Source organism: Chelon labrosus, assembly GCF_963514085.1.
Source record: "Chelon labrosus genome assembly, chromosome: 12".
Taxonomy (NCBI): Eukaryota; Metazoa; Chordata; class Actinopteri; order Mugiliformes; family Mugilidae; genus Chelon; species Chelon labrosus.
This window is the reverse complement of record NC_140345.1, coordinates 3,130,115-3,153,480: the sequence shown is the minus strand read 5'-3', so window position 1 is coordinate 3,153,480 and position 23,366 is coordinate 3,130,115. Positions and strand designations below refer to the sequence as shown.

At 39.7% G+C, this 23,366-nt stretch overlaps 3 protein-coding genes across 5 annotated transcripts; 1 reads left to right on the top strand and 2 right to left on the bottom strand.

Moving 5' to 3' along the window:
- Positions 1 to 2,230: 2,230 nt before the first annotated feature.
- On the bottom strand, positions 2,231 to 8,916 carry LOC311496320 (uncharacterized protein). The gene is made up of 11 exons (XM_084556134.1): positions 8,493 to 8,916; positions 7,641 to 8,015; positions 6,409 to 6,774; positions 5,086 to 5,439; positions 4,933 to 4,950; positions 4,188 to 4,251; positions 4,051 to 4,094; positions 3,588 to 3,738; positions 3,344 to 3,457; positions 2,855 to 2,922; positions 2,231 to 2,364 (listed from the first exon to the last, which is right to left on the bottom strand). The coding sequence occupies exons 1-11, from the start codon at positions 8,883 to 8,885 to the stop codon at positions 2,341 to 2,343; spliced, it is 1,971 nt and encodes a 656-aa protein (XP_084412260.1). The 5' UTR covers positions 8,886 to 8,916; the 3' UTR covers positions 2,231 to 2,340.
- A 3,705-nt stretch (positions 8,917 to 12,621) lies between these two features.
- On the bottom strand, positions 12,622 to 17,540 carry mettl25b (methyltransferase like 25B). The gene is made up of 8 exons (XM_084557152.1): positions 17,202 to 17,540; positions 16,743 to 16,861; positions 16,104 to 16,320; positions 15,949 to 16,011; positions 15,461 to 15,598; positions 14,301 to 15,076; positions 13,633 to 13,817; positions 12,622 to 13,543 (listed from the first exon to the last, which is right to left on the bottom strand). Exons 1-8 carry the CDS (start codon positions 17,337 to 17,339, stop codon positions 13,458 to 13,460), a joined length of 1,722 nt encoding a protein of 573 aa, XP_084413278.1. The 5' UTR covers positions 17,340 to 17,540; the 3' UTR covers positions 12,622 to 13,457.
- On the top strand, positions 17,374 to 22,083 carry isg20l2 (interferon stimulated exonuclease gene 20-like 2). 3 transcript variants are annotated; one of them, XM_084557155.1, is made up of 4 exons: positions 17,374 to 17,478; positions 18,567 to 19,334; positions 19,856 to 20,056; positions 20,464 to 22,083. In XM_084557155.1, the coding sequence occupies exons 2-4, from the start codon at positions 18,660 to 18,662 to the stop codon at positions 20,599 to 20,601; spliced, it is 1,014 nt and encodes a 337-aa protein (XP_084413281.1). In that variant the 5' UTR covers positions 17,374 to 17,478; positions 18,567 to 18,659; the 3' UTR covers positions 20,602 to 22,083. The 3 variants fall into 3 exon arrangements, with proteins under 3 accessions (XP_084413281.1, XP_084413279.1, XP_084413280.1); XM_084557153.1 differs by lacking the exon at positions 17,374 to 17,478 and adding an exon at positions 17,819 to 18,030; XM_084557154.1 differs by lacking the exon at positions 17,374 to 17,478 and adding an exon at positions 17,819 to 18,237.
- The last annotated feature ends 1,283 nt before the right edge of the window (positions 22,084 to 23,366 follow it).

Genomic DNA, 23,366 nt, shown 5'->3' with positions numbered 1-23,366 from the left:
CAGCATGTGCGAGGCGCTGCAAACGGCTTTTAATTTTTGGTAACGCATGAGTAGGCTTAGCTACTCTAACGCGTTACTTTTACTCATAGGTAACGCTGTAACGTAACGGATTACTTTTAATTGATGGTAACGTTGTAACCTAACTAACTACTTTCCAAAGTAACTATACCCAACACTGCTGGGAAGAATAAAACTAACAAAATACTCCGTCCACAGTCTGAAAAATTTCATACATTGTTTATTTGTTTATGAAGAGTCATATTTATTTGTTTACGAAGTGTCATACCTCTGAGCTGTTTCTTTCAATAAACATGAGTTACTGCATATTTACAATTACCCTTTTGTAGATAACATTTTTTGTTAATATTGTAATATTTACCAATATGGTGTACAGAAATGATTTAATAAAAAAAACAATCTGAAACAACTGAGTATACTGTAATTCATAATTTAATCAGTGGCCATTTGGAGTTGCCTATCCTAGGATTTGCAGACTGACTCACGAAACAATGTATTTTATGGACTGAAGCTCAGCTACCAAACATTATCTTCAAAATCAAGTTTAATTACTAAATTACAGTTTAACTACAGATTAACATCCACAAACAGGCAAACAAAATACTAACAACAACAAAATAATTCTGTACAGTCTCTCAAGTAAAAAGCTGTTCATGGAATAACATAAAAACCTAAACTAATTCAACACTTGGTGTGACTAAATGGTGATCAAACCTCCTTTTGGTTTACACACCGTTTTTTAAGAAACTTATCAATTTGGTTTTTAAAAACATCTTGGATGTTCTGTCCCTGTGCTGTATTGCCAGACTGACTTCTTGATGTTGAGATCTGGGGTTAGTAGAGGGTCAAACTATGTCATAACTCTGGCTGGTTATCATCTTACAGTATTCATTTCGGAACAATCAGCCTGCAGACAAGATGTCCTTTGAGAGGAATAAACAGGTCATCGTTACATCAGTTACAGTCAAACCTGTGTTTCCAGTTACTTAATTCTGATGGTCAATATTATTTACTTCACCTGCCGGTGGTTTTAATGCTGCTGATCAGTGTAATTGCTATGGGTTTTCATATCTCAGCAAAAATTGTGTTCATAGTCTTGGAAGAAAGTCAGGACCATTCTTGGGCAGCCCTGGTGGAATCCAACAGTTTGCCCGACCTGAGTTTCTTTTATTTATTTATTTATTTATTTAAATCCTTAAAGTCTAAAATGCAGGATATTTGGGAGAACTATGTCAAATACTTTTTGCCTTTTGAAACCTACAGTGACTAATGTGTCCTCCTCATGCCCTCTAGTACCAGTTTACCTTTCATCAGCCAACTCACAAAACCCTCAATAGTATTTTTCTCTACTCCACATCAGTCTTTCTTCTATTCTTAGTGCTTGACACTTCAAACCACAGACATCAATTGCTGAACAGAAAAACATCAGTTTACTAAGGAGAGACTTACAACATGAATGAAAGAGAACATTTGAACTAAGATTTTATTGTGAAGAGGAGGAATAAACTGTGCCCCATAGACACACACAGGGAGTAGGCTGTTTCACATTTCCATATAGAAGAGATGAAGAATTTTAAAGCACTGAGAATCTTTAGTGAAGACATATCATCCTATCCCAGGATAGCAATTAGACATTAACACTGTAAGATTACAACTTCCATTCACTAAATACATTATACATATGACCTGGTTAACAGATTTAAATCCTCCTCTGCCCTCTGAACAGGCATAAAGGTTTACAAGTGTATTTATACTCTTAGAACTTGTTATTCCTGTTCACTTTGTCCTAGGCTATTCTGCGTTTTGTCTGTGAGTGCCAAGCAGGAAATAAAAATTTTAATTTACCAGCAACGATGGGTGGAGATAAGCCTGAGGTCTCCAGTTACACATTATTTCCAAGACAAATACACAAGCAAACACAAGTGGCAGCCAGTGCAAATGTCTACAGGTAAAAATCTCTGCTTTTGGAAATTAATCCATTATTAATGGGAATTAGGCTCAAATAGAAATCAGAAATCAAGTTATAGTTTGCAGTTGCAAAGTACAAATCAAACACAATTATTTTTTTCCATTAAATAAAGTACTGAAATATGTAAGATTTTACAAAACTACAATTAATATTTATGGTCCAAAAAACAACAACAAACAAACAAACAAACAAAAAACATTAGACACTAAACAGCTCAGACAGTTGAATGTTTCTAAACCTTTACATTCAAGGTTTGTTAATGAAGGAATTAATAATGTATGACATCTACATCTACTATCCAGCTCTAAAAGCATTCCTCCTCTGGTTTATTCAGCTCTGCTCCTGTGTGATCCTCAGATTATGGCTGATTTCATGAACTGAGAAGAAAGAAATATAAAGACTTATTATTAGTGGTTCAAGTAAATAGCTAAATTTAAATGTGGTCAGTTTTTCAACCATTAATCAAACAAAGGTGAAAGAAAAACATGAAATTATTTAAATTCAAGATTACCATTCAATCCCAAACCATGACAATCAGATCCCACCATATTATGTATTGAATGATTTGAAACAAACCTTATTATGCGTCAAACTGATTCATTTTTAAGTTTTGATTATAACACAAGAAGTATTGATAGTAACTAAACAGCTAACAAAATTATACAACTTTATGCTTGCTGCTTAAAAGAGGTGACTTGATATTGAAAGTATCTCCAAAATCCCAAATGAATGTAGGAGGCACTTAATACATAAATTAAGTCATACTATTGTCAAATAGAATTGTATATATTTTTGTAGGGTTGCAAAAAATTAAGCAAACAATAGTAGAGCCTGTAGTAAACCATTAATCAAAACCTATAAACTGACCTGCTGGAAAGAGAAGCTGGCAACCTGGCAGTCACACGGCAAATTCAGCATATGGGCCTGGAAACGATCTGAAACCAGAAGCATATATTAAAAACTAGCTGAATTTAATCATATATATTGTTATGGTATTTATACTGTATATTCCCAAGTTGGTTAACATAACTGTGCTCCCATTTTGAAAGTCCATTTAGACAGTTGTGTAATAGGAAAATAAAAGACCATTATGTGCTAATGAAAAGCTTCATGTGTGGTTTGAAGTTTGCTCGAAATGACTTTCAACTCAAAACCTTAGTATTTCAGAAAATGTCACTACCACTCTGCAACCATCCACATCTACTGCAGCCTTGAGTAGCAGAAATCTAGTGAACTTAATTCTTCCTTAACTGAGCAAACTGTAACGATGTACCTTATGTCCAGTCTTGTGTAAAACCATAATGTAGTACGGGACTGGTGACTGTTACAAGCCAGCCTTCTTTATGCTTCAGTTACCTTTGAGGATCTGAAGTTTCGTCAGGACTGCCACATAGCTGTCATAGTCGATCCCACCTTGGGAGTCGTATGCTTGCCACAAAACACTGAAGGTTTCGTCATCGAACTTAAATTCTGCATCACAGAGAAATTGAATGATGAAAAGCAATCCACTAACGAAGACCTCTGTATTCTTGAGCAATAGAATTAAGAGAAATGGTAATGTGTGTATTTTTTCTGCACTATTAATGATAGAGTTTTTTACCACGGGCAGACAGGTTTTTTTTCATTTGGTTCCGAGGGACAGAAAACGGATCCCTTCTCTCTGAGCTCCCCACAAACTCTCTCCTGGCGATGGCCACGTAGTGCTCAAGTTTGAAGTACTCTACCTCATCCAAGTCTCCGGTCTTGTCTGCCTGAAGGTGCTGGTTAAAGACCTTAAATCATGGTCACGCAGTTCGACATCTTACTGCACAGCAGCCTCTCCTGCTTGTTTCTGATTCTCCAATCATGTAGAGTTGGCTATGGAAGCATCTCATATTTGTTTTTGTTCGATCCCGTTCTCTCAGTCCAACGTACAGTATTTTACAAAAGGAGAATTCTTCATTGTAAAGCTGCTGGATTGAATCGTTAATCCTGGAGCCTATGTGATAACCAGACATGACTGTAGCTGCACTGAGCAGATTAACAAAGGCACAAACTCCAGGAGTGTGAGTTTCAAAGGATACATCCATGAGAGTCAACAGCAGACTGGCAGTCTTAAGAGTTAGAGCTACATTTCGAACAAGAAACAACAAACCTCAGTGTTAAATATTGACTTGATGAGATAGCGTTGTTAACGTTTAAAAGTGTAAAGTAAACTGACATCTGCCACGAACAGAATAGCCAGCAGAATTCAGCTTAGTGAGAACACTTTCAGCATTCAGCATCTGGAAACAAGAACAGTCAGTAAAGTTAGATTAATGAAGATCATGTACCCTCCCATAAGTTAACTGAGGGACTTGTACACTCTTTAATATAAACTGAAGGTACTGCATTGATTTCTTAGAATTTCATTAGTGGTGTGGACTAATATTTTTACAAGTGGGTCCTGGTAAAATTTTCATTAATTTAAAGGTGCCATGCAAAGTTTTCTACAAAAAAACAATCACTTTATAATCTGATTCACACTTTAAGCTCTGACAAACATAGAATGCCTTTCTTTGTTTGCAAACTAGATTATTCTTTGAGCCTTTCATTGCACAATGATGCTTTCCTCGTTCATTCACAGCCACTTACCCAAATGCATGATGCATTTATCTAGTTTTGGATCAAAATATTTTGAAGATGTCTTGGGGACTTATTTGTAAGATATTTCATTATCATCATTTTCCCCCTGTATGGAATTATGCTATTTCCCTGTATTGTGATTTTTGTCTCTGCTGACCTTAATTAAGTAAACAGTAATATCTTCACAGCTCCTTTCAGGATTACACAACTAAACTAAACTGAACTACAGCCACAGCCCTGTGCTGAGATGACTTGTTTTATGTTAAATTAAATTAAATGTTTGAGCAAGAGCAGCAAAAATTGTTATTACAGAGTTAATATAAAATGTCTTAATTAAATACCTCAGGTCGTCTTTCTTCCTGTGAAAGAAAAAGAAAAGGAGCATGTCATGTATCATGTAAAGATGCAGCATTTCGGAGATGTTTAGATTCACTTCAAATATTAAACTAAACGGTTCTTAATCATCTGTTGTCAGGTAAGTGTCCATTACTCACTGGTACACATCCTTCTTCTGGGAATGAGCTACACCGCAACTCCTCTGGCCAGGTGACTCCAAAACTGCTCGTCAGTCCCTCACAGTCCCGTCTGACTTTCTCACAGAATGACCTGCAGGGTCGCTGCACTTGCCCTGCCACACACTGGGGGGCGTACACCCTACACAGGAAAAGGCGGATGTCCCCCGAGCACACAGTCCCCACCAGTGCACTGAAAAATGACATCTTCATGGCTGCCTCTCTCTGACTTGTGTGCCCTAGAAGATTTGGAACGATGGTCTGGTTGTAGGAGAGGTCCTGGCACATTGGAATGGAGATTGGCTCGCAGATACCACCACTGCTGCTCACGCCATACTGGGGACACAAATACTAACTGTTACTGCGGGTCCTGTTCTCTTCAGCACAGCAACTAGCAACTGTGGTCCTCAGGTAAAAGGGTTAAGCCACTGAAAGAAGGCTTAAGTTCCAAAAAGGTTTTAGGTCACATATTGTATAGTATGGAAGCCCCCCCCCCAAAAAAAAAAAATTTAAAAAAATAAATAAATAAAAATAAACAGGTGAAACACAAATATATGACTGGTTGATATGTTTCCGTGTTGAAGCCAGCTCAACTTTGGTCCATCATGCCTGTCACATACCGACAAGTACTGGCAGTCAGTTTGTATCCCCATATCTTAGCCTGTTGCCATAATGTCAAGTACTGGAAAGCTCTGCTGAGTCTTGTTTTTCTGGCCCATGTTCACTTTAATTTTTGTCAAATTAACTACACTGAAAAATTTCCAAATTAGGAATTTGCAGAACCTGTTCGTGGTGTTATCCTGGATGTGCAGACAACTATCGCTGGTTTACTTTGATACCAAAGAAAACCTGATGATTCCCACTTATTTTTGCTTAGTATTGGCACTGATTGCTGATTTTCTGTAAAAAAAAATAAAATAAAATGAGTCATTTGTAGCTTTTGAATCCATCAGTATTATCCATATTTATATAGAAAGGAAGACTATAACAGAATTGAAGGTAGTTCACGTGTTGGTACCAAAAGAAAGAGAAAAGAAAAACAATTACCCTTCTACTTCTGCAAAATCTTCACATAGAGCGGTTATTCAGCGGTTAAGGCACAAAGCTTTTGTCTGATGAGATAATATCTTTTAGGTAAGGTTATAAAAAGAACTGAAAGCTAACACCAGGTTTCATTGGCATTGTCTCCTTTGTGAGCAAAAACTAGTTTGAAGAAACCTGTAATTGTCGACCATCTCCACCTAGAGGTCTTAAAAGACACATACCTCTCTTCATATTCATGTTAGAGTGACAGAAAAGACTTACATGTTCACAGGACTCTGTGCTAAATGCGTCGCACTTTAGAGACTTAGGCCACTCGAAGCCATAGCTTTTCATCAGTGACTCGCAGCCAGATCGTGCCTGCTCACAGAGCGTTCTGCAGGGAGGTCTTGGTTTTCTTGACACACATTCGGGGAGGTAGACGGAGCACAAGAAAGGCTTGAGATGAGGGGAGCACTCCACTTTTACAAGAGGAAAAAACTGATGTAACTCCAATCCTGCCTCCTCCTGGGTTCGGTGACCTAGAATACCGGGCAGGGCGGTCTCTGTATATGGCAGGTCTCTGCAGAGAGGGGTGGTGATTGTCTGGCATGTTGATGGGGGTGTTTCTGTAACAGTGTCGAGCAGAACCTGGATGAAGAGAAAGTCAATTAAGTATGAATAATCTTTTTGTTTTCCTCTAGTCCTTTTTGCAGATGCCCCATTTTTGCTCTTCTTGCCAAAGAAGAAGTGAAAGTTTACTCCACGATTATTTGTTCGTCCAGCTTTGGTTTTTATGACAAATGTTGGTCAGGAAGATTAACTTTCTGCCTTCTAAGTCAAGCACAGTTTCACACTATCTCCAAACTCATACACTGTCAAATATAAGGTTTGCTCTTATTCCATAGAGTGCTCCAACCCACCTCCAACCCATCACCACTTACTGTCCTTGAAAACACCCAGACCTGAGGTTTCCCACTCACGAAGATGCACCATTCTCAGGGTTACTTCCTCATCACTACCACTAGTGTCTAGAATCCTTCATATTTGAGCTTGTCTAAAGGACCGCTTCCCATGGTGATCTTCTTCCTCCTGGGGGTCTAATCGCCCATATTCCCCTGCATACAATACATGTAATCTTGCATAAGTTCAGTGAGCAAGTTCACATGTCAGACCGTGCTATCCTGAACCCCCACCTTTAAAACATGACTGAAAAGCTGGCATACAGAAACAGGTGTGGGTGCTAGAATGTCAGTTTTGAAATTGTTGGAAGCAGACAACAAAGTTTATTATCCCGTCAGCTGTTCTGATTGAGGATATTAGTGTATTGATGTGTTCCCTGGCTGCTTCAGACACCGTACTGATGAGACCATTTGATTGTGATTTGATGTGCTCTGCCAATATCTTTATCAGGGAGTTTGGTGCAGTCACAGGGAAAAGTATCACATCAAGTGGTGAAACATGTTTAAACAAGCTGGTGTTCAACATCACATTCAAGTCAGAGAGGGCGGACTTACGTGTTCACAGGACTCTGTGTTAAATGGTTCACAGTTCAGAGCTTCAGGCCATTGAAAGCCAAACTTGTTCATTAGCCCCTCACAACCGGATCGCGCGTGCTCACATTGTGTTCTGCAGGGAGACTGAGCTTGTCCCGACACACACTTGGGGAGGTAGACGGAACACAAGAAAGGCTTCAGATGAGGGGAGCACTCCACCTTTAAAAGTGGATAGAACTGATGTAACTCTAAGCCTGCAGCGTCCTGTGTTTTGTGGCCTCGAATATTTGGAAGGAGAGTTTCTGCGTAATGCAGTTCTTTGCAGACAGGGACAGTGAGTATCTGACATTGTGAAGGTTTTGAAGGGGTGGTTTGAGGAACAGGGTTGTCCTGACCCTAGAAGGAAAGAAACATAAATCAGCAACAACCATAATTTTTATTTACCAAAACTGAATCACACCTAACAGTCTGAAATCAGGATTTCTCCGCATCGCTGTCCAATATAGTGCAATATGGAGCCCTCCTTCATGTTTGTCCTCTAAAGGAATAGTTTGACATTTCTTTGTTTTCTTTCTGATGCATAAATGAAGGACTAATTCTTCTATTTCACTCATGCCAAGAACTACAAATTAAACTTTTACAGTCAATTTTTATTTTACAGTCTGTTTGTATGCAGATAGAAATATAATGTGCTAAATATTGAGCTGTAGTGGTGCTGTCTCCTTTATATGTAGAATGCTAAAAAAAAAAAAAAAAAAACCTTAGCCAGAAGCTGAAATGTAGTTTCCTATCTGTAGAAATATACTTTTCATAATGATATTATCTAAAAACAGGTTCAGCAAACACCAGACATCTCCATTATTTTACACTAACCTGTACACAATTAGATTCTGGTAAAGATTCACATCGGATCCTCATCGGCCAGAACAACCGCCTTGTTCTGAGAACGGACTCGCACTCTGTCTTGACCTTCTGACACAGAGATCGGCACGGTTTCATCCTGCTGTCGTCCTCTGAGCCGCATTCGGGCACCACAACACGACACATGATCGTGGCGATGTGTGGTGAACAGGCTGTCTCCACAATCTGACCAATCTCCTTCAGGTTGAAGCCTTGAACTCCGCTCGGATGGAGGCTGGTGGTGTATCCCAAACCTTGACAAAAGCTGGCTGTTAGTGGCCTGCAGTTTGTCCTGTCATCTCTCCTGCAATGGGTCTGCTGAGGAGATAGCAACCAACCCAGAATCACCAACAACAAATGCTTCATGGCGCTCAGTGATCACTACAGTGATGCCAGGGCTGCTTAACAAAGCTTTAGGAGGTTTGTGGCCAGTGTGTCTCTGCTGCTCTGTGTAGGAGGTGGAGTACGAGTCCTCGAATAGAATTTCAACAAACAAGGCACTGATTTAGGACCACTTGTAAAGTCAAATATAAACAGGATGCTTAACACAAAATGAGAACCATACTGGTCTCAGAGCAGTAGCCCTGGGCAAGAAATTCAGTCCAGGGGATGCTTTGTGGCATCTGGTTGTGATTATGTGTAACCTCACTAAGAATTTGTTGCATAAAACAAGTTACATAAACATAGGCATATATTCAAACACTTCCAGTATATGATTGAGAAAACAAGTTTTGTATTTGGAGAATTGCATTTCACTCATGAGGCATCATGCTGTTTTATTGTTGCTGAGTTTGAGGTCAGGAAGGGAGTGGAATATTGGTTTTTAAAGTGAATCATAAGACTTTTTAAGATCCTAGCCATCTACTTGCTGAGGTCAGCCTATAGTCACTCCCACAGTGCCAATGCTTATATGCTGATGTGCATATATTTGCACCATATTGTTTTAGCATGTTAACATAGGATTCAGTGGATTAGCAAAGGCATTAGACTTCCATCTGTGCACCATGAATGGATTGCTAACATAAAACTACTCACTAAGCTAAATATTATGACTTTTAAAGAAAAACAACAACAACAACAATAGCAATACTTGTTTGGGCTGAGTGTTAAGAAATCATGCCCTAGGCTGATGAAGAACTTATGTTACCATTTTACTGCTCTGGAGGTGGAGTACCAGTCCACAAATTTGAACAAACAAGTCATTGATTTGTGGTCACTGGTAAGGTCACATATAGATAGGATGCTCAACACATGATGAGAACCATACTGGTCTCAAAGCAGCAGTGTTCATTCTAAGGGATCAGGGTCTTTTTAAGGAGCACAACACTTGGTTGTGATTATGTGATTTCTGTGTAACCTGGGGGCGGAGAATTTCTTGCATAAAGCTGGCGCAATAAACCTCTGGATGTTAAGTATTTCAACACAAATATATTAAGAACAACAGCAGAGTCACTGATTCACTGGAACTTCCATTCCTCAGATTGCACATCCACCATGTGGAACCATAATTTCACTGTTCGGAGAATTAGATAATTATCCAACACCAAATATCCAAGTGACCTAAAAAGACTAAATGAAGGCAAAACAACTCGCTTTTTGAACAATATCAGGGTCTTTTAAAAGACCCCAGAAAGTTCATGCCTGGAGTTGAATATCAGCTTTTCAGATAAAACAATCATAAGACTTCTTAAATACAGTGTGATAACTTAAACCAAATAACTTGACTAATGATGAAAGTATAAACTACATGCATGTAACTGTCCAGGGATGGACTCCTGGATGGCCAGACCCTTATCACGACATCTCACAGTCCCCTCTACTGTTTGTACACTGTAGCTATTATAAAGAAAATAAAAGTATAATAAACTAATTAAAGAAAGTATGACAAAACCTCACTGTTCTTACAAGGAAGTCATATTTACTGTCATCTCCGTGCCTTCATCTGGATAATCCTGTTTCTAACAAATGTCACTGCAGATTATTACAAAGGCAACCTTTAGAGTTTGTCCTAAACTTTCAGTCTACTTACGTATTATCTTACAGCACTATATGTGTTTGCAAGCAAGTCAATCAATGAATATGTCACATCACCATCAACTCATTTCATACAGAGTGAAGCAAGATCTGGCTTGAGTTTAATGTGCTGATGTGCTGTCACATAACACATAACCAGATTATTTGTACTGCGACAAATTGTATTAGCATTCAGTGTACTGCAGTTTATATTTGCCTGATGTGGCCCAAAATTAAAAATCTCCTGCTATACTCCTGAGATTCAAGTTGTGTTTTTATATCAGTATGATACAGTGTGAACCACTTTTTATTATTTTGTGTTCACTTAAAGTTAGACATAAGTGGAATTGTAAATTATGATCTAAATCAGTATTGCAGTATAACATAAATCAAATAAAATTATGTGAAGGATTTCATCTTTGAGTGGGCTTTCTTGTATGTGACTCTATTTGTCAAGGTTCAAAAGAAGAAATAAAATTGACGTAGGAACATACCACAGGCTGTTTTGACTGGTTAAACTGCTTTGCTTATCTGAAGCAAATGAAACAAAAATGCATTTACAATGTCAAATGTTTAAATCTGACACTGAAAGCCTCGCCTTTTCTGATCATGTGAACAAGACAACAACCAATAGGAAGTACCTGATTTTATTTCATAATGCAGCTCTATAAAAGTGACAAGACAGGAGTTTTATTTCTGCTTCTTCACCTGATCACCTGATACCTTTGAAGAGGTGAGTAAATAATTTTAATGTGGAACGGCAGCTGCTGAAAAACAGATACTGATCAAATGCTTTAGGGATTATTATGCATACTGTTCCTGAAGATTTAATATCTGTTACTTGGGTTCTGAGGTTGCTGTCCAAGACACTCTTAGAATCTGCTGCTATAGTATAGTAGAAACATTTATCTGATCAGATCGTACACATTTTCCTTTAAATTTAAATATATTTATGCAGCTTTGTTTGCCGGGGTTCTCTCCGGGTACTCTGGCTTCCTCCCACCATCCAAAGACATGCTGGTCAGGTTGTGAGTGTGAATGGTTGTCTGTCTCTCTGTTAGCCTGCGATAGACTGAAGACCTGTCCAGGGTGTACCCTGCCTCTCACCCAGTGAGAGCTAAGCTCCAGCCCTCCCGTGACCCTTCACAGGACAAGCGGTTACAGGAAACTTTTGCAGCTACATACCTCTCTCAGCTGTCAAGCTTGTTGTTCCTGTGAATAGGCAAAATCGGAGGAGCTAACAGTGAGTTCAACTCTGCATTGTGAATACTGTATATGTATATATGAGTGCGTCTTCAGAAGTATGCAATGTTATGTTTTTTTTTTGGTTAAGAATATGGTAGTCCAACAGAAGAAAACAATTCAAATCTGTGTAATCATCAATGATGTATCCCAAAATGTACCATTTTATTTTATGGATCTATAATTTCCTGAACATTACCTGGAAAGGTAAAGGCATTTTTACAGTTACTGGGGAAAACAGAGACAATAGCATGCTTCCACTGAATTAATTTAGGAAACATTAATGTGTATTTACACAGAGACAGATCAATTTTTTTTCATTTAAAATCAGAATGTTTGTACTATATAATTCATTAAAGCTGTAAAAAAAAGAAAAGAAAAAAAAATTAACAACAAAGCCAAACACTGGCTCTGGAGAGAACCATTTGCTTTTTAATGTTGGGGCAGATGTCATAGCGTAAGATAACAAAATATTGGTGAAATGAACGAGTTTCGGTGCCCCAGTCACTCCCACTATATGGACATACGCTGATCTAATTATCTCCCGAACGACTACAAATGACACCAAAGTTATATGGGTGAGAAAACAATTGTATTTTATGTCAGAAATAAGGTCCAGGTTGTAAAAAAACAGTAGTTCCCCTTTAACTTGTATAGAAAACTCTTCAGTGGTTCTTTTTATTCCGCTTGGGGTGGGGAATAAAACTGAATGGATAAAATTAATCTTTGCCACAACTCACCACTATTGTATTATAAAAAGATAATATAGCCCATTAAAAGAAAGAGTTCTTAAATAATGACTTAATATCTCAAAACTATGAGAAGTCAACAGAGAAACAGTGTGTTAACTGATGGCAGAGTAGCGGGTACATGCTGGACGGGTCGCTAGTATATCACAGGGCTAACAAAATGAGACAAATAATTATTCACATATACGGGAAATTTAGAATCACCAATTAACCCAACATGCATGTCTTTGGACTATAGTAGGAAGCCGAAGCACCTGGAGAAAACCCACACAGGCACAGGGAGATCACGCAAACTCCAGCAGGTTTGAATCGAGAACCTTTTTGCTGTGAGGAAACAGTGCTAATCACTGCACCACGGTGGAACCAAAGTGCCTCATTAAAACAGACATTTTTAATTCTTTTTAGTCAGATTGGAAGAAATGGGCATCTATGGCATCCACACATATTCATCATCACCTGAGACTACTGTATCACTACACAAAACAATACACTGCTGCAACCAATATAAAAAAGTTTTGTTTATTGCACTGAGGTACCAACACACAAAAAAGCACAAACCATGACAGTGCAACAGAACTTTATAAAAATGAAAAAAGTAATAAATCGGGTGTATGCAGAAACCATAAAAATAAAACACAAAGCTAAAACATGGCTGCTTCTGTGCTTTCATGGTGACGCTGATTGATGGCCACTGTGACGTGCATGATGAGAACATGATGTTCAGATGGTATAAAAGCTACTTTACAGATTTGCAGTGTATCAGGTTCATGTAAGTAAGAACTAAAGATCTGAAGTATCCCACTGCAACAACTGCATGCATTCATTTAAGTAAAAAAATGTGTCAGCAGCTCAGACAGAAAAAAAAGTTCCCTTAATATTAATTATGTAAAATCGCTAAAAACCATGATTGGCAGACTTTCGCTTTTCGTCTTCCTCATCCACGAGGCTTCAGAGCCACCAGCACAAAGTTTCTTGGAGAAAAGTTTGGGTCGAAGAGAGGAACCAGCTGACTGTCCACGCCTGCAGAAAAGTCAATGCTTTTAGTTGAAGGGGATGCAACCGCAAAAATATGGAACAGCAAGTTATCAAATTTCCATCCTCAGGCTCACCGTTCTCCTGCAGGTAGATCATTCTGTCCAGCAGCACTAACGTCTCCACCACAGGAGCCAGCAGCAAGGCCAGACTGAAGTACACCACCACCCTGCCCTGCTGGCTCAACATGTCCTTTACTCGCTCTGGGTGCAGGGGCAAGTCTGGAGGAAGGCCGACCCGTACCAGACCCAGTCGGGCGTATCTAGAGTGGAAGAAAGATGTAGACAGAGGAGGACTTTATCTGTTAGTTAAGCTATTTAGCTATTAGTTAACTAATACAGAAATGTCTCACACTGGCACTGTAAGCTAATTAAACTGATCATTCATAACATTCCTAATATTGTGTAGGTCTCCCTTGTGATCAGTTTGTGATCTAGTGAATTTGGAGGCCAGGTCAACACCCTGTGCTGTTCTTCATGTATTTTTTTAGTTGTTCCTAAAGAGTTTTTTGTGTGTGTTTGTGTCAGGCTGCATCCTGCTGGGGACAGTCTTTGCCCAGTCTTTGCCATCAAGGAGTGTCATTGCTATGGGGTGGGGGTGCCTGGTCTGGTCTAGGTGGGTGCTACATGTCTAAGTAACATCCACATGAATGCCAGGTCCAAAAGTTTCCCAGCAGAACACTGAACTGTCACAACATAAGACCAAAAACCTGTGTGAGTGGCTCGAGCCTGCAGTGTTCACTCACTCTGTAAAAGGTAATAAGTGGGCTTTCTTAATGGTCTGGATTCCTGCCCTGCGTAGATCTGGCTTCGTGTCCCTGATGAAAGTCTCTAGCATCGCGCGGTAACAGTGCGTCCTGAGCAACTCGCTTTCCGCCCTGAGCCTCTGCACGTAGTCCTCCACAGCGTGACAAGCCCCCTCTCGTGCCTTATAGGACAGCTGATGTCCCAGCAAACCCCGCACCCAGGAGCTCATGGGGTAGCCGAACTCAATGGGACACAATTCGTGCCCTGGTGTCAGTGTAGTGGGAGGTACGACCAGTCCTGGTGGGGTGGGGTGTTCTTTGGTTGTGATTTTCATGTAGCAACACGCCACTGAAGTGATGCCACGAACATATGGGCAGTTGACAAAGTGTCGGATGAGGGTGGCGCTGAGGTCACCACAGGCGTGGAGACCAGTCAGGACAAAGTCTGGATAGTCTTGCAGGCTGTTTTCTTCAAGGTTTACACCCTCTTGATAGTCATGTTGGATACGTGAGCAGCAGGTTTCAGCAGATAACTCTTCTTCAGACTCATTCTTCTTTGATGGTTGCTGTGATGAGTCTTGAGGTTTAGGGCTTCCTTGACGCTCGGAGCTCCGCAGTCTTTTTTTGCTGGGTCCAAATGAAGTTGGCAGACTTTTGCTGACACAGTCTGCAACTCTTAGTTGATTGATGAAAGCCTCCCATGATGCCTTAGGGTTTACCCAACCGGCCACATGGCGGGGAAAGCACTGTGATACTGGGAGCTGGGAAGAGAAGTTCTAAAAACAAGAAGATGCTTATTAATATTTTTGTTGGTTTGATGCCATCAAAGATAGAAACGCAAAGGAACACTTCTACTTCAAAGCTTTAAAGCAACCATAATCAATATTTTATATTAAGAATTTATCAAATGCATTGAAAATTAGCATAAATGAGGTCACTGTTTTGGTTTTACGGCTTGAAAATTAAGCAAGAGCTTAAGAGAGAGCTGGTACAGAGAGTGGGACATCTAGAGACAGAGATTTCCTTTGGAGACAGCAGAGAGACAGAGACCTAAAACTAGTGAATATTTCTTTTCCATCTTTCAGGCAATTAGACGCTTCCACAAAACCAACCTGTGTGTATAAAATAATTGGGATCAATATATTCAACAAATCACCAACTTTTTTCTGGGTTTCCTTCTCCAAGGCCCACAGCAACTGCCCATCAAACTTAGACGCCATAGCAACTAGAGTGTGATCAGCCTCAATGGCAGTAACAGACAGTCCGAGCCCAAAGGACAGGAAACGAGTCAGATGACCCTATCAAAAGCAAAGAGGTGGACAAGTCTTAGTGTTCAAAGTGTGATGATTTACAATTCTGTTCAAATCTCTAGCATGCTATTCTACATCTCTCGGATGTTACAGGCTTGCTCTGGGGGTTTCAGGCCGGGTTTTTGTAAAGCGTCTTGAGACGATTTGTATTGTTATTGACGCTATATAAATAAAATTGAATTGAAATTGAATTGAATTAACATGGCACTATGACACCTAATTCTATTGTTGAGTGTGATCTTATTGAATCTGATGTATTGATATGTCGCGCTGACGCATTACACCACTGCTGACAGTAGATCAGTTTAAGCGTGTAGCTAATTAACACAGTAAATCACCTGCCCAGAGCCCACATCCACAACTCTATTGCAGTCAGTCTGGTCACAAAGTTGTTTCACCAGCTGGGAACAGAAAAAAAAAACCCATCATAACGCTGTTAACAGAAAATCAATTAAAGTTTTAACTTGATAGCAGAAAATAAGCAGCTCTGTACCACTCCCAGCTTGCGGATCTCATGCTGTTTTTTGGGTTTAACGTGTTTCCTGAATATGTGCCCCAGCAGTGAGCTCTGACTCTGGTTTTCCTGGAACTCCTCAGGCTTCATCGGGCCGGCTGCTCTGACCCGCTCATGTCTGTGCTCTCTGGGAAACGCCAAGGCATGAGCTGCAGCACGGAAAGCCAAGAGGGACAGAGGCCATACTGAAGGATATCTGTAACGACAAAGTCTGTATGTTTATTTTACCTCATAATGATGATACTATTCTCAATGCAATATATATTTATTGTCATAATATTCTGTGTAAGGCCCAGTTTAGCATCTCTACATTAGCATTAGCATCACTTCAAAACTAGTAATGCATCATTTGTGAAATTCTGGGATGATAGCAATACAGGTGTTATATTATTTTTCCAAAATAAATTGATGTGACCTGGAAAATTATGCACGTGTATTGAATGGTAGATTAACCTTTACCAAAACTGACATGTTACAAGAAAACAAATTCATGACATATATTATTATGTATTAACATCTTGGTGGTTTGGTTCCGTGATGCTCATCTTTACCTTACTATTGTTGCTTTTTGACATGTGCAGCCTTTCATTAAGGTTTATAATTATCATCCAGTATTACCTCCTGTCTTCATGGGCAACATCCAGTAATAGGTCTGCAACCTGAGGATATGACAGGTCCTGCAGCACCAGCTGCCAGCTGCTGGGAAGTGTGTGCCAGAGATCTTCTGTGAAGAACTCCTATGGAGGAAACATCTAACTTATATTTAATAGAGAAACTACATAAAGATAGGGCATGTATAACATGTGTGCTATAAAAACTTTTGTATTCTATATAATGTTTCTCAGTAAATACACAATATATTGTTACTGGGCTGCACCGATTATCTGGTGATCAGAGAGAGCTGTGAAATCATCATCTTACATGCACATTTCAAAAATACACATTATTGATGCAACCTAGAAACTCGGAATGTTTTTTTTTCAAAAAACTTTTTTGCAAAACAACTCATTCCCACTACTTCACATGAACTGGACAGGCTACCAAGTGTGAAAACAGGAATCTGTCATAGATACGTACAATTATATAGGAGTCGGACAGGTGGCTGTACTGGGACAGGAAAGTGGTGAGTCTTTTCGCCAGCTCTCTCTGTTGCTCCGCTGTGAAGCTTGGTGTAAACGTCTCCACATTTTGCGCTGCTGACAGTTCTACCGACATGGAACCTGAGGGGAAGCTAATGCTAACATGCGTTCGCTTGGATAACGCAGCGTTATTTTTTCCACTTAAGACGAAGTGAACCTAAGATGCCGAGAGTCTCAGCCTGAGACTGTTACCAACGCACGCCTCAAATCCGCATGTATAATGCAAATGCTGAGCTTTTAATTGCGCTAACTGCTTTAAGACACTAGCTAGCAATCGTAGCTAACTGGGACTTTAAGGCGTAAAATTATGAGGCGTTCATGTGCTCCAAGCAATTTTTGCTTTAGTTGGTGGGAAAATCTGTTAAGCTTAATGCAAGTCTTATAATTTAAGATATTATATATCCGAATTTTTTTTTATATTATATTTACCATTAATCCAGTAATATCTTACGATTCTAATGCAACTGGATATTACACAATTGGATGTAAAGTTATAACTTTACTTTACAAAGTAAATTTACTTTGAAATAAATAGTACAGGCTGAGTAAAATATGTTATATTTTCAATTTCTTTAAACTGCTTATAAAAACGATTAATTAGCTATCATTATAGTTTTAGATTAAACTGACAACAAGATTATGCGTTTAATTAAATCGTAAAATAGTCTAACTTCCGATTCTTCCTGCTCTCCTGGAAGGCAACATGCCCCGGATATTGATAGTTTGTTGTGAGCAGGAAGACTCGTGTGGGTCACGTTGTGCTGCAGGTTGGATTTTATATTTTACAAAGTTATTTTCAGATATTTCCTCGCGAGGAGTCTACCGCTATCGACCAATGAGTGTTCACAAACAGGCCTAATTTTCCTTTGCGAAACAATCATGTCCGACAATTGACAAACACCGAGTTGGCTTTAGCGAGCTAACGTTAGCTTGGTTGAACTGTATTCATTTTAATTCACGACATAATTACGACAGTAAGTGCTCATTTCCCTGGTTTGTACACAGTCCTTAGTTTATTGGTTGTAAGTCTTTTGAGCAATGTTTAAGGTATATTTAGATTATGAGAATCTCCAGGTTGTTGCTACGTTCCTGTTGAAGAAAACTGATTGACCTCTGAATGCTAAAAACACTGTCAAATAACGGGGAATTTTGAGTGAATGGAAAAGTAATATGTTATTATTATTATTATTATTATTATTATTATTATATAGACAGCCCATCGCGTCACATAGTATGTTATAAAGACGTTATACATTAAGCGCCAGCAAATCAAGACAGTGCTAAAGCTGTGTTTGCTTTGCAGGATGTTGCCTGTGAACTTGTCTCAGTGGATACAAGGATAAAGACCCTGCTGCGGAAGTCAAACTAAGTGGAGCCACACCATAGTTAAGAAAACATGTCAGACATTAGGAACTTTACGGGTCCTTCCAACAACACAGCACAGACAAAAAGTGCAAAAAGAAGGCAAAAGAAGAAAAACAACCGCTTTCTTAAAAATACGGAATACTTAGAGACAAAGGGCTGCGTTAAAGGTAAACACGGATACAACCACTACAGGGCAGACACCAGACATGACCAAACTCCTCGCCAAAATGGAGCATACCGAAGTATTCCACCATCTACCACTTCCAAGCAAAACCGAAGTTTACCTCATCTAGCCAGTACATCCAGTGCTTCACACTGTAGCTCCGGGCCTTTGGGATCCTCACACAGCCTGCCTCCCCTGTCTTTCTCTGTGAGCAGCAAAGGAAGCCATGAAAACCAAAAGGAACTGGTGAACACAAAATCAACAGCGACCGGCCCTGGCCCCGGCTCTGGCCCCGGCCCCTCATCGTCATCAACAGGGATACCCACAAAATATCTCGCTATTGACTGTGAGATGGTGGGCGCGGGACCAAAAGGGGCCATCAGCCAGCTTGCACGCTGCAGTATAGTGTCCTATGAAGGAGATGTGGTTTATGATAAGTTCATAAAGCCATCCATGCCCGTCACTGACTACCGCACCAGATGGAGTGGCATCCGACGCAGTGACCTTAACAACGCCACGGCGTACGCAGAGGCGAGGAAGGAGGTGAGAACATATTTTTTTCTTTTATCACCCAAATAGCGTCTTAACATGCTTCACACAATGTAATGCATCAGATAGCTATTATCTCCTGTTGTTTTCCACTGTTTGAGCACAAGTTATTAGAACAGTCTATAAACACTTCAGAAGGTTATTCTTAATTTAGATTCCAGGTGCTTTCAGAGGTTGCTGCAGTGTTTGTTTCTCTGTTTGCTCTTTTCTTCTGCATCTCTGATTGTTGTCTCATGGGGGCAAACTTGGGTGTTCATGTTTTATTCAGGATTCTGCTGCGTTAAGTAACAAGAACACAGAAATGGGTTGTGGCGCATTGGGTGCATCCAGTGTTGTCTGCTGCTAAAGAAATCCTAGAAAATAAGCCGTGTATTTTGTTTTTTGTTAACGAAAAAAAAAATACATTGGTTGAATGGTTTTACATATTTACAGTGAACACAAGTTTGAGTAAAAAATCTTTCAGGCAATTCTGCATAGAAGCAATGAGTGAAATGTTTTATCTGTTGCTACTGTAGATACTGAAGCTCATCAGGGGAAAGGTGGTGATTGGCCATGCAATCCACAATGACTACAAGGTCCTCGGTTATTCACACCCCAATGCCTTGACCAGGGACACATCCAGAATATCTCTTCTCAACCTGAAGGCCGGCTTTGCAGAGAATGAGTGTGCCTCACTAAAGAGACTCACAAAGGCCATCTTCAACCGTGACATCCAGGTAGGAGAAATGAGTTAATAATGTCAGTGAAGCGCACTGTTGACGGTATATTCTTCTCAAACAGAGAGCGGTAAGAGCCCAGTGGGTCATTGCAGCAAACTAGTAGCGGTTCATCAAGTGTGTAGAAATACTTGACTAAAAATGAAGCCCATACTACTCCTTCCTACTCCCCAACCACATAGTTTCAACACCGTCTGGTTGTGTGGGCCCGTATGCTCCGGTACCTTTACCCAGGTGGAAGGAGGAAGAAGAGTGTGTGAGAGGGGTGTGTGGGGTCATCCACGATGCTGTTGACTTTGCGGATGCAGTGTGTGGTGTATATGTTTGTGGTGTACACCTCAGGTGTGTCAAATATTCAGCTAAATAACATAATACTGAACTTTTTTTTTCGTCTCTTTTGCCCTCAGACTGGGAGGAAGGGTCACTCTTCTGTGGAGGATGCAAGAGCCACGATGGAACTTTACAAAGTGGTGGAAGCGGAGTGGGAGAGGACACTGGCCTCCAAACCCCAGTTACATAGCACCAAGTCTAGAGAGACAATGTGAACGTAACCTCATATTAAATGAACATTTGAGACGGCAGGCATGTGGTTTTGACTGAGTGACTCACTGCGGGGTTTGATGGTCCTGTGTTAAATGTAGAAACCAGGAAAACTGTACCCAATCTTTCAGCTTACTAGTTAAGTTTCTACCAGCTACCTGATATTTCTAACTGCACTGTTAGAGAAGAAGAATATGAACTTTAGTTCCTCAGGGTTTACATTGTGTTTAAATGGTGCTTCTGCCACTTGGGGGCAGTCATGTATTTCTTGCAACAAGAAAAGACATGGGGAAAAAACAGTATCTGTGATCTTGTATACCAAAAACACTTTTGAAGTGTTTTTAATCCAGTCAGTGGTGTAGCTGTTTCAGGAAAAGCTCAGCAAAGAGTTATGATTACATCCCCATGTGTATTTTTATTTTCCTACCATTTGGACATTAAATTTAACTGAAATGCTCCCAAAAGAGGTAGATCCTGTGTCACTTAAATAATTTAGGTCCAACATAAAACATAATAATGTCATAATGTTCTGCTTTGTTCAGACAGCAACGTTCTTCATGGCTATGGCTGTGACATTAGAAAAAACTGAAGTTTAAGTCACTTGTAGCTTTTATTAATGGGAAAACTTAACTTAGTAGTAGTTTTCAATGTCTTTTCAATATTTTTTTCAAGTGCTTTATGTATGTCTATAAAGCATACACTTTGTATACTGATAAATGCCATAGTGTAACTTAAGTTGAAAACCTGCACATACACCAGTCGAACTGAGGATTTAACTTAATGTTTCTCAAGGAACATTAATGGCCCTGATGATCCTCATATTTTCACCAATCAGCCACAACATTATGACCACTGACAGGTGAAGTAAATAACATTGGCCATCTTGTGACATTTCAGTGTTCTGCTGGGAAACCTTTGGACCTGGCATTCATGTGTTGCTTAGACATGTACCACCCACCTAGACCAGACCAGGCACCCCCACCCCCTATAGCAATGACACTCCTTGATAGCCCCCAGCAGGATGCAGCCTGACACAGGCACACACACAAAAACACTTTAGGAACAACTCAAAAAACTTGAAGAACAGCACAAGGTGTTGACCCTCAGAAGGCCCATGTTCATTCTCTGATGAGTCACAACTGTTTTGGAGGCACAAGGAGATCTACACAATATTGGGGGTAGTGGTCATAATATTATGCCTGATCGGTGTATTTCTTCTGGCACAGGAGTGGCTGACCAACAGTGAACAGCTGATTAATCCACCTCCTTCTAGCCTTTAAATGTAAATCTGCTATTTTGGAAAATTGAAATGGTTACTTTCTGGTTTTGTCACTGTGGTCTTAAACTTAATAAATCATTACCATAACAAATATGACTCATTAGAATAATTACTGGTAAAAAGCTACAAAAAACCTATGTATGATACTGTAAAACAACATACATGAAAACATTCACCAAGGTACAGACAACTGGTGCAGTAGATTGTGACATATTGGATTATGATATTATAATATTATGATATATCTAAATGTATAAGCGATCTGAAAGCTGAAGACTACTTTGAACATATTAACCGTGTTACTAAGAGGACCAAGGTACCAGTCTACAGGACATCTACAATGTACCATCTAAGTCCAAAACTAAGATCACTGAATTAATTGCATTATCAGTTGTGTCCTTTTTTTGGTCCTATCTATCTAAAATGCAGCTTGTCAGGTGCCACAAATCATACGCAGAGTTGTTGTTCTTTTTCATTTGATAACTTTTGTTTAATAGCTGAAAATGAATTTTGTAGCAGCAAGCCCTGTGAAGCTGTACTTTGTTAAGAGTGGTGCTTTGTGCTAAATGCTGTCATGCTACCAGTGACAATGCTAACATGAAATAATGCAGAAATAATGTTTACCAGCTTGTGCACTATCACAATTTAGTGTGTCAGGACGCTAATACTGGGAATATCATTAGTTTCCAGGAATTTGTTCAAAATGTAGTGACTAGGACAAGCTAAAATTCGAATTCCGCTGTATACTAGATTTCTTAGGAGTCCATACATTAGTTATTGGTGAAATATATTAAGTAAAAATGTCAACCTCCTGATTTAGCCCGGGAACCAGACGAATCTGAGAGCTCATTTCATTTGCATAAACAGATTTCTACCTGGGCTTGCCTGTGCTTTAAAACTCGCAGTTCATTTATTCATTCATTCATCTTCTGTAACCGTTTAGGAACAACTCAAAAACATGATGAACAGCACAAGGTGTTGACCTGGCCTCCAAATTCACTAGATCCCAAACTGAAAAAGTATCTGTGGGATGATCCACAGAGGCCCCTCGCCTCAACTCATAGGACCAAAAGGCCCTCACTACAACATTCTGTTGCCAGACACCACAGGACACCCTCAGAAGGCCCATGTCCATTCTCTGATGAGTCACAACTGTTTTGGAGGGACATAATGTTATGTCTGATCGGTGTATATCTCAAAACACATCTACCAGTTTCAAAATTCTTCTTTCAAAACACACCCAGCTCAAATATTTGTTAAGATAAAGCAATAGAATGTAGCTAGTGTTCATTTCCTGCTGTTTCAGTGACCAAATCTCTGCCTTTCTCATTCATGACTGCATCATCAAGTTCTTCTCCTCAGACTTGATGACCAACATGCAGATGTAAACATACCATTCTTCCACATTCTCACTCTCCCCCACTTTATGCCTCCTATGGCAACTGTTTGTCCTTAAACAAGGGTGTATCAGCGCTATTTTCCTGCTGCGAA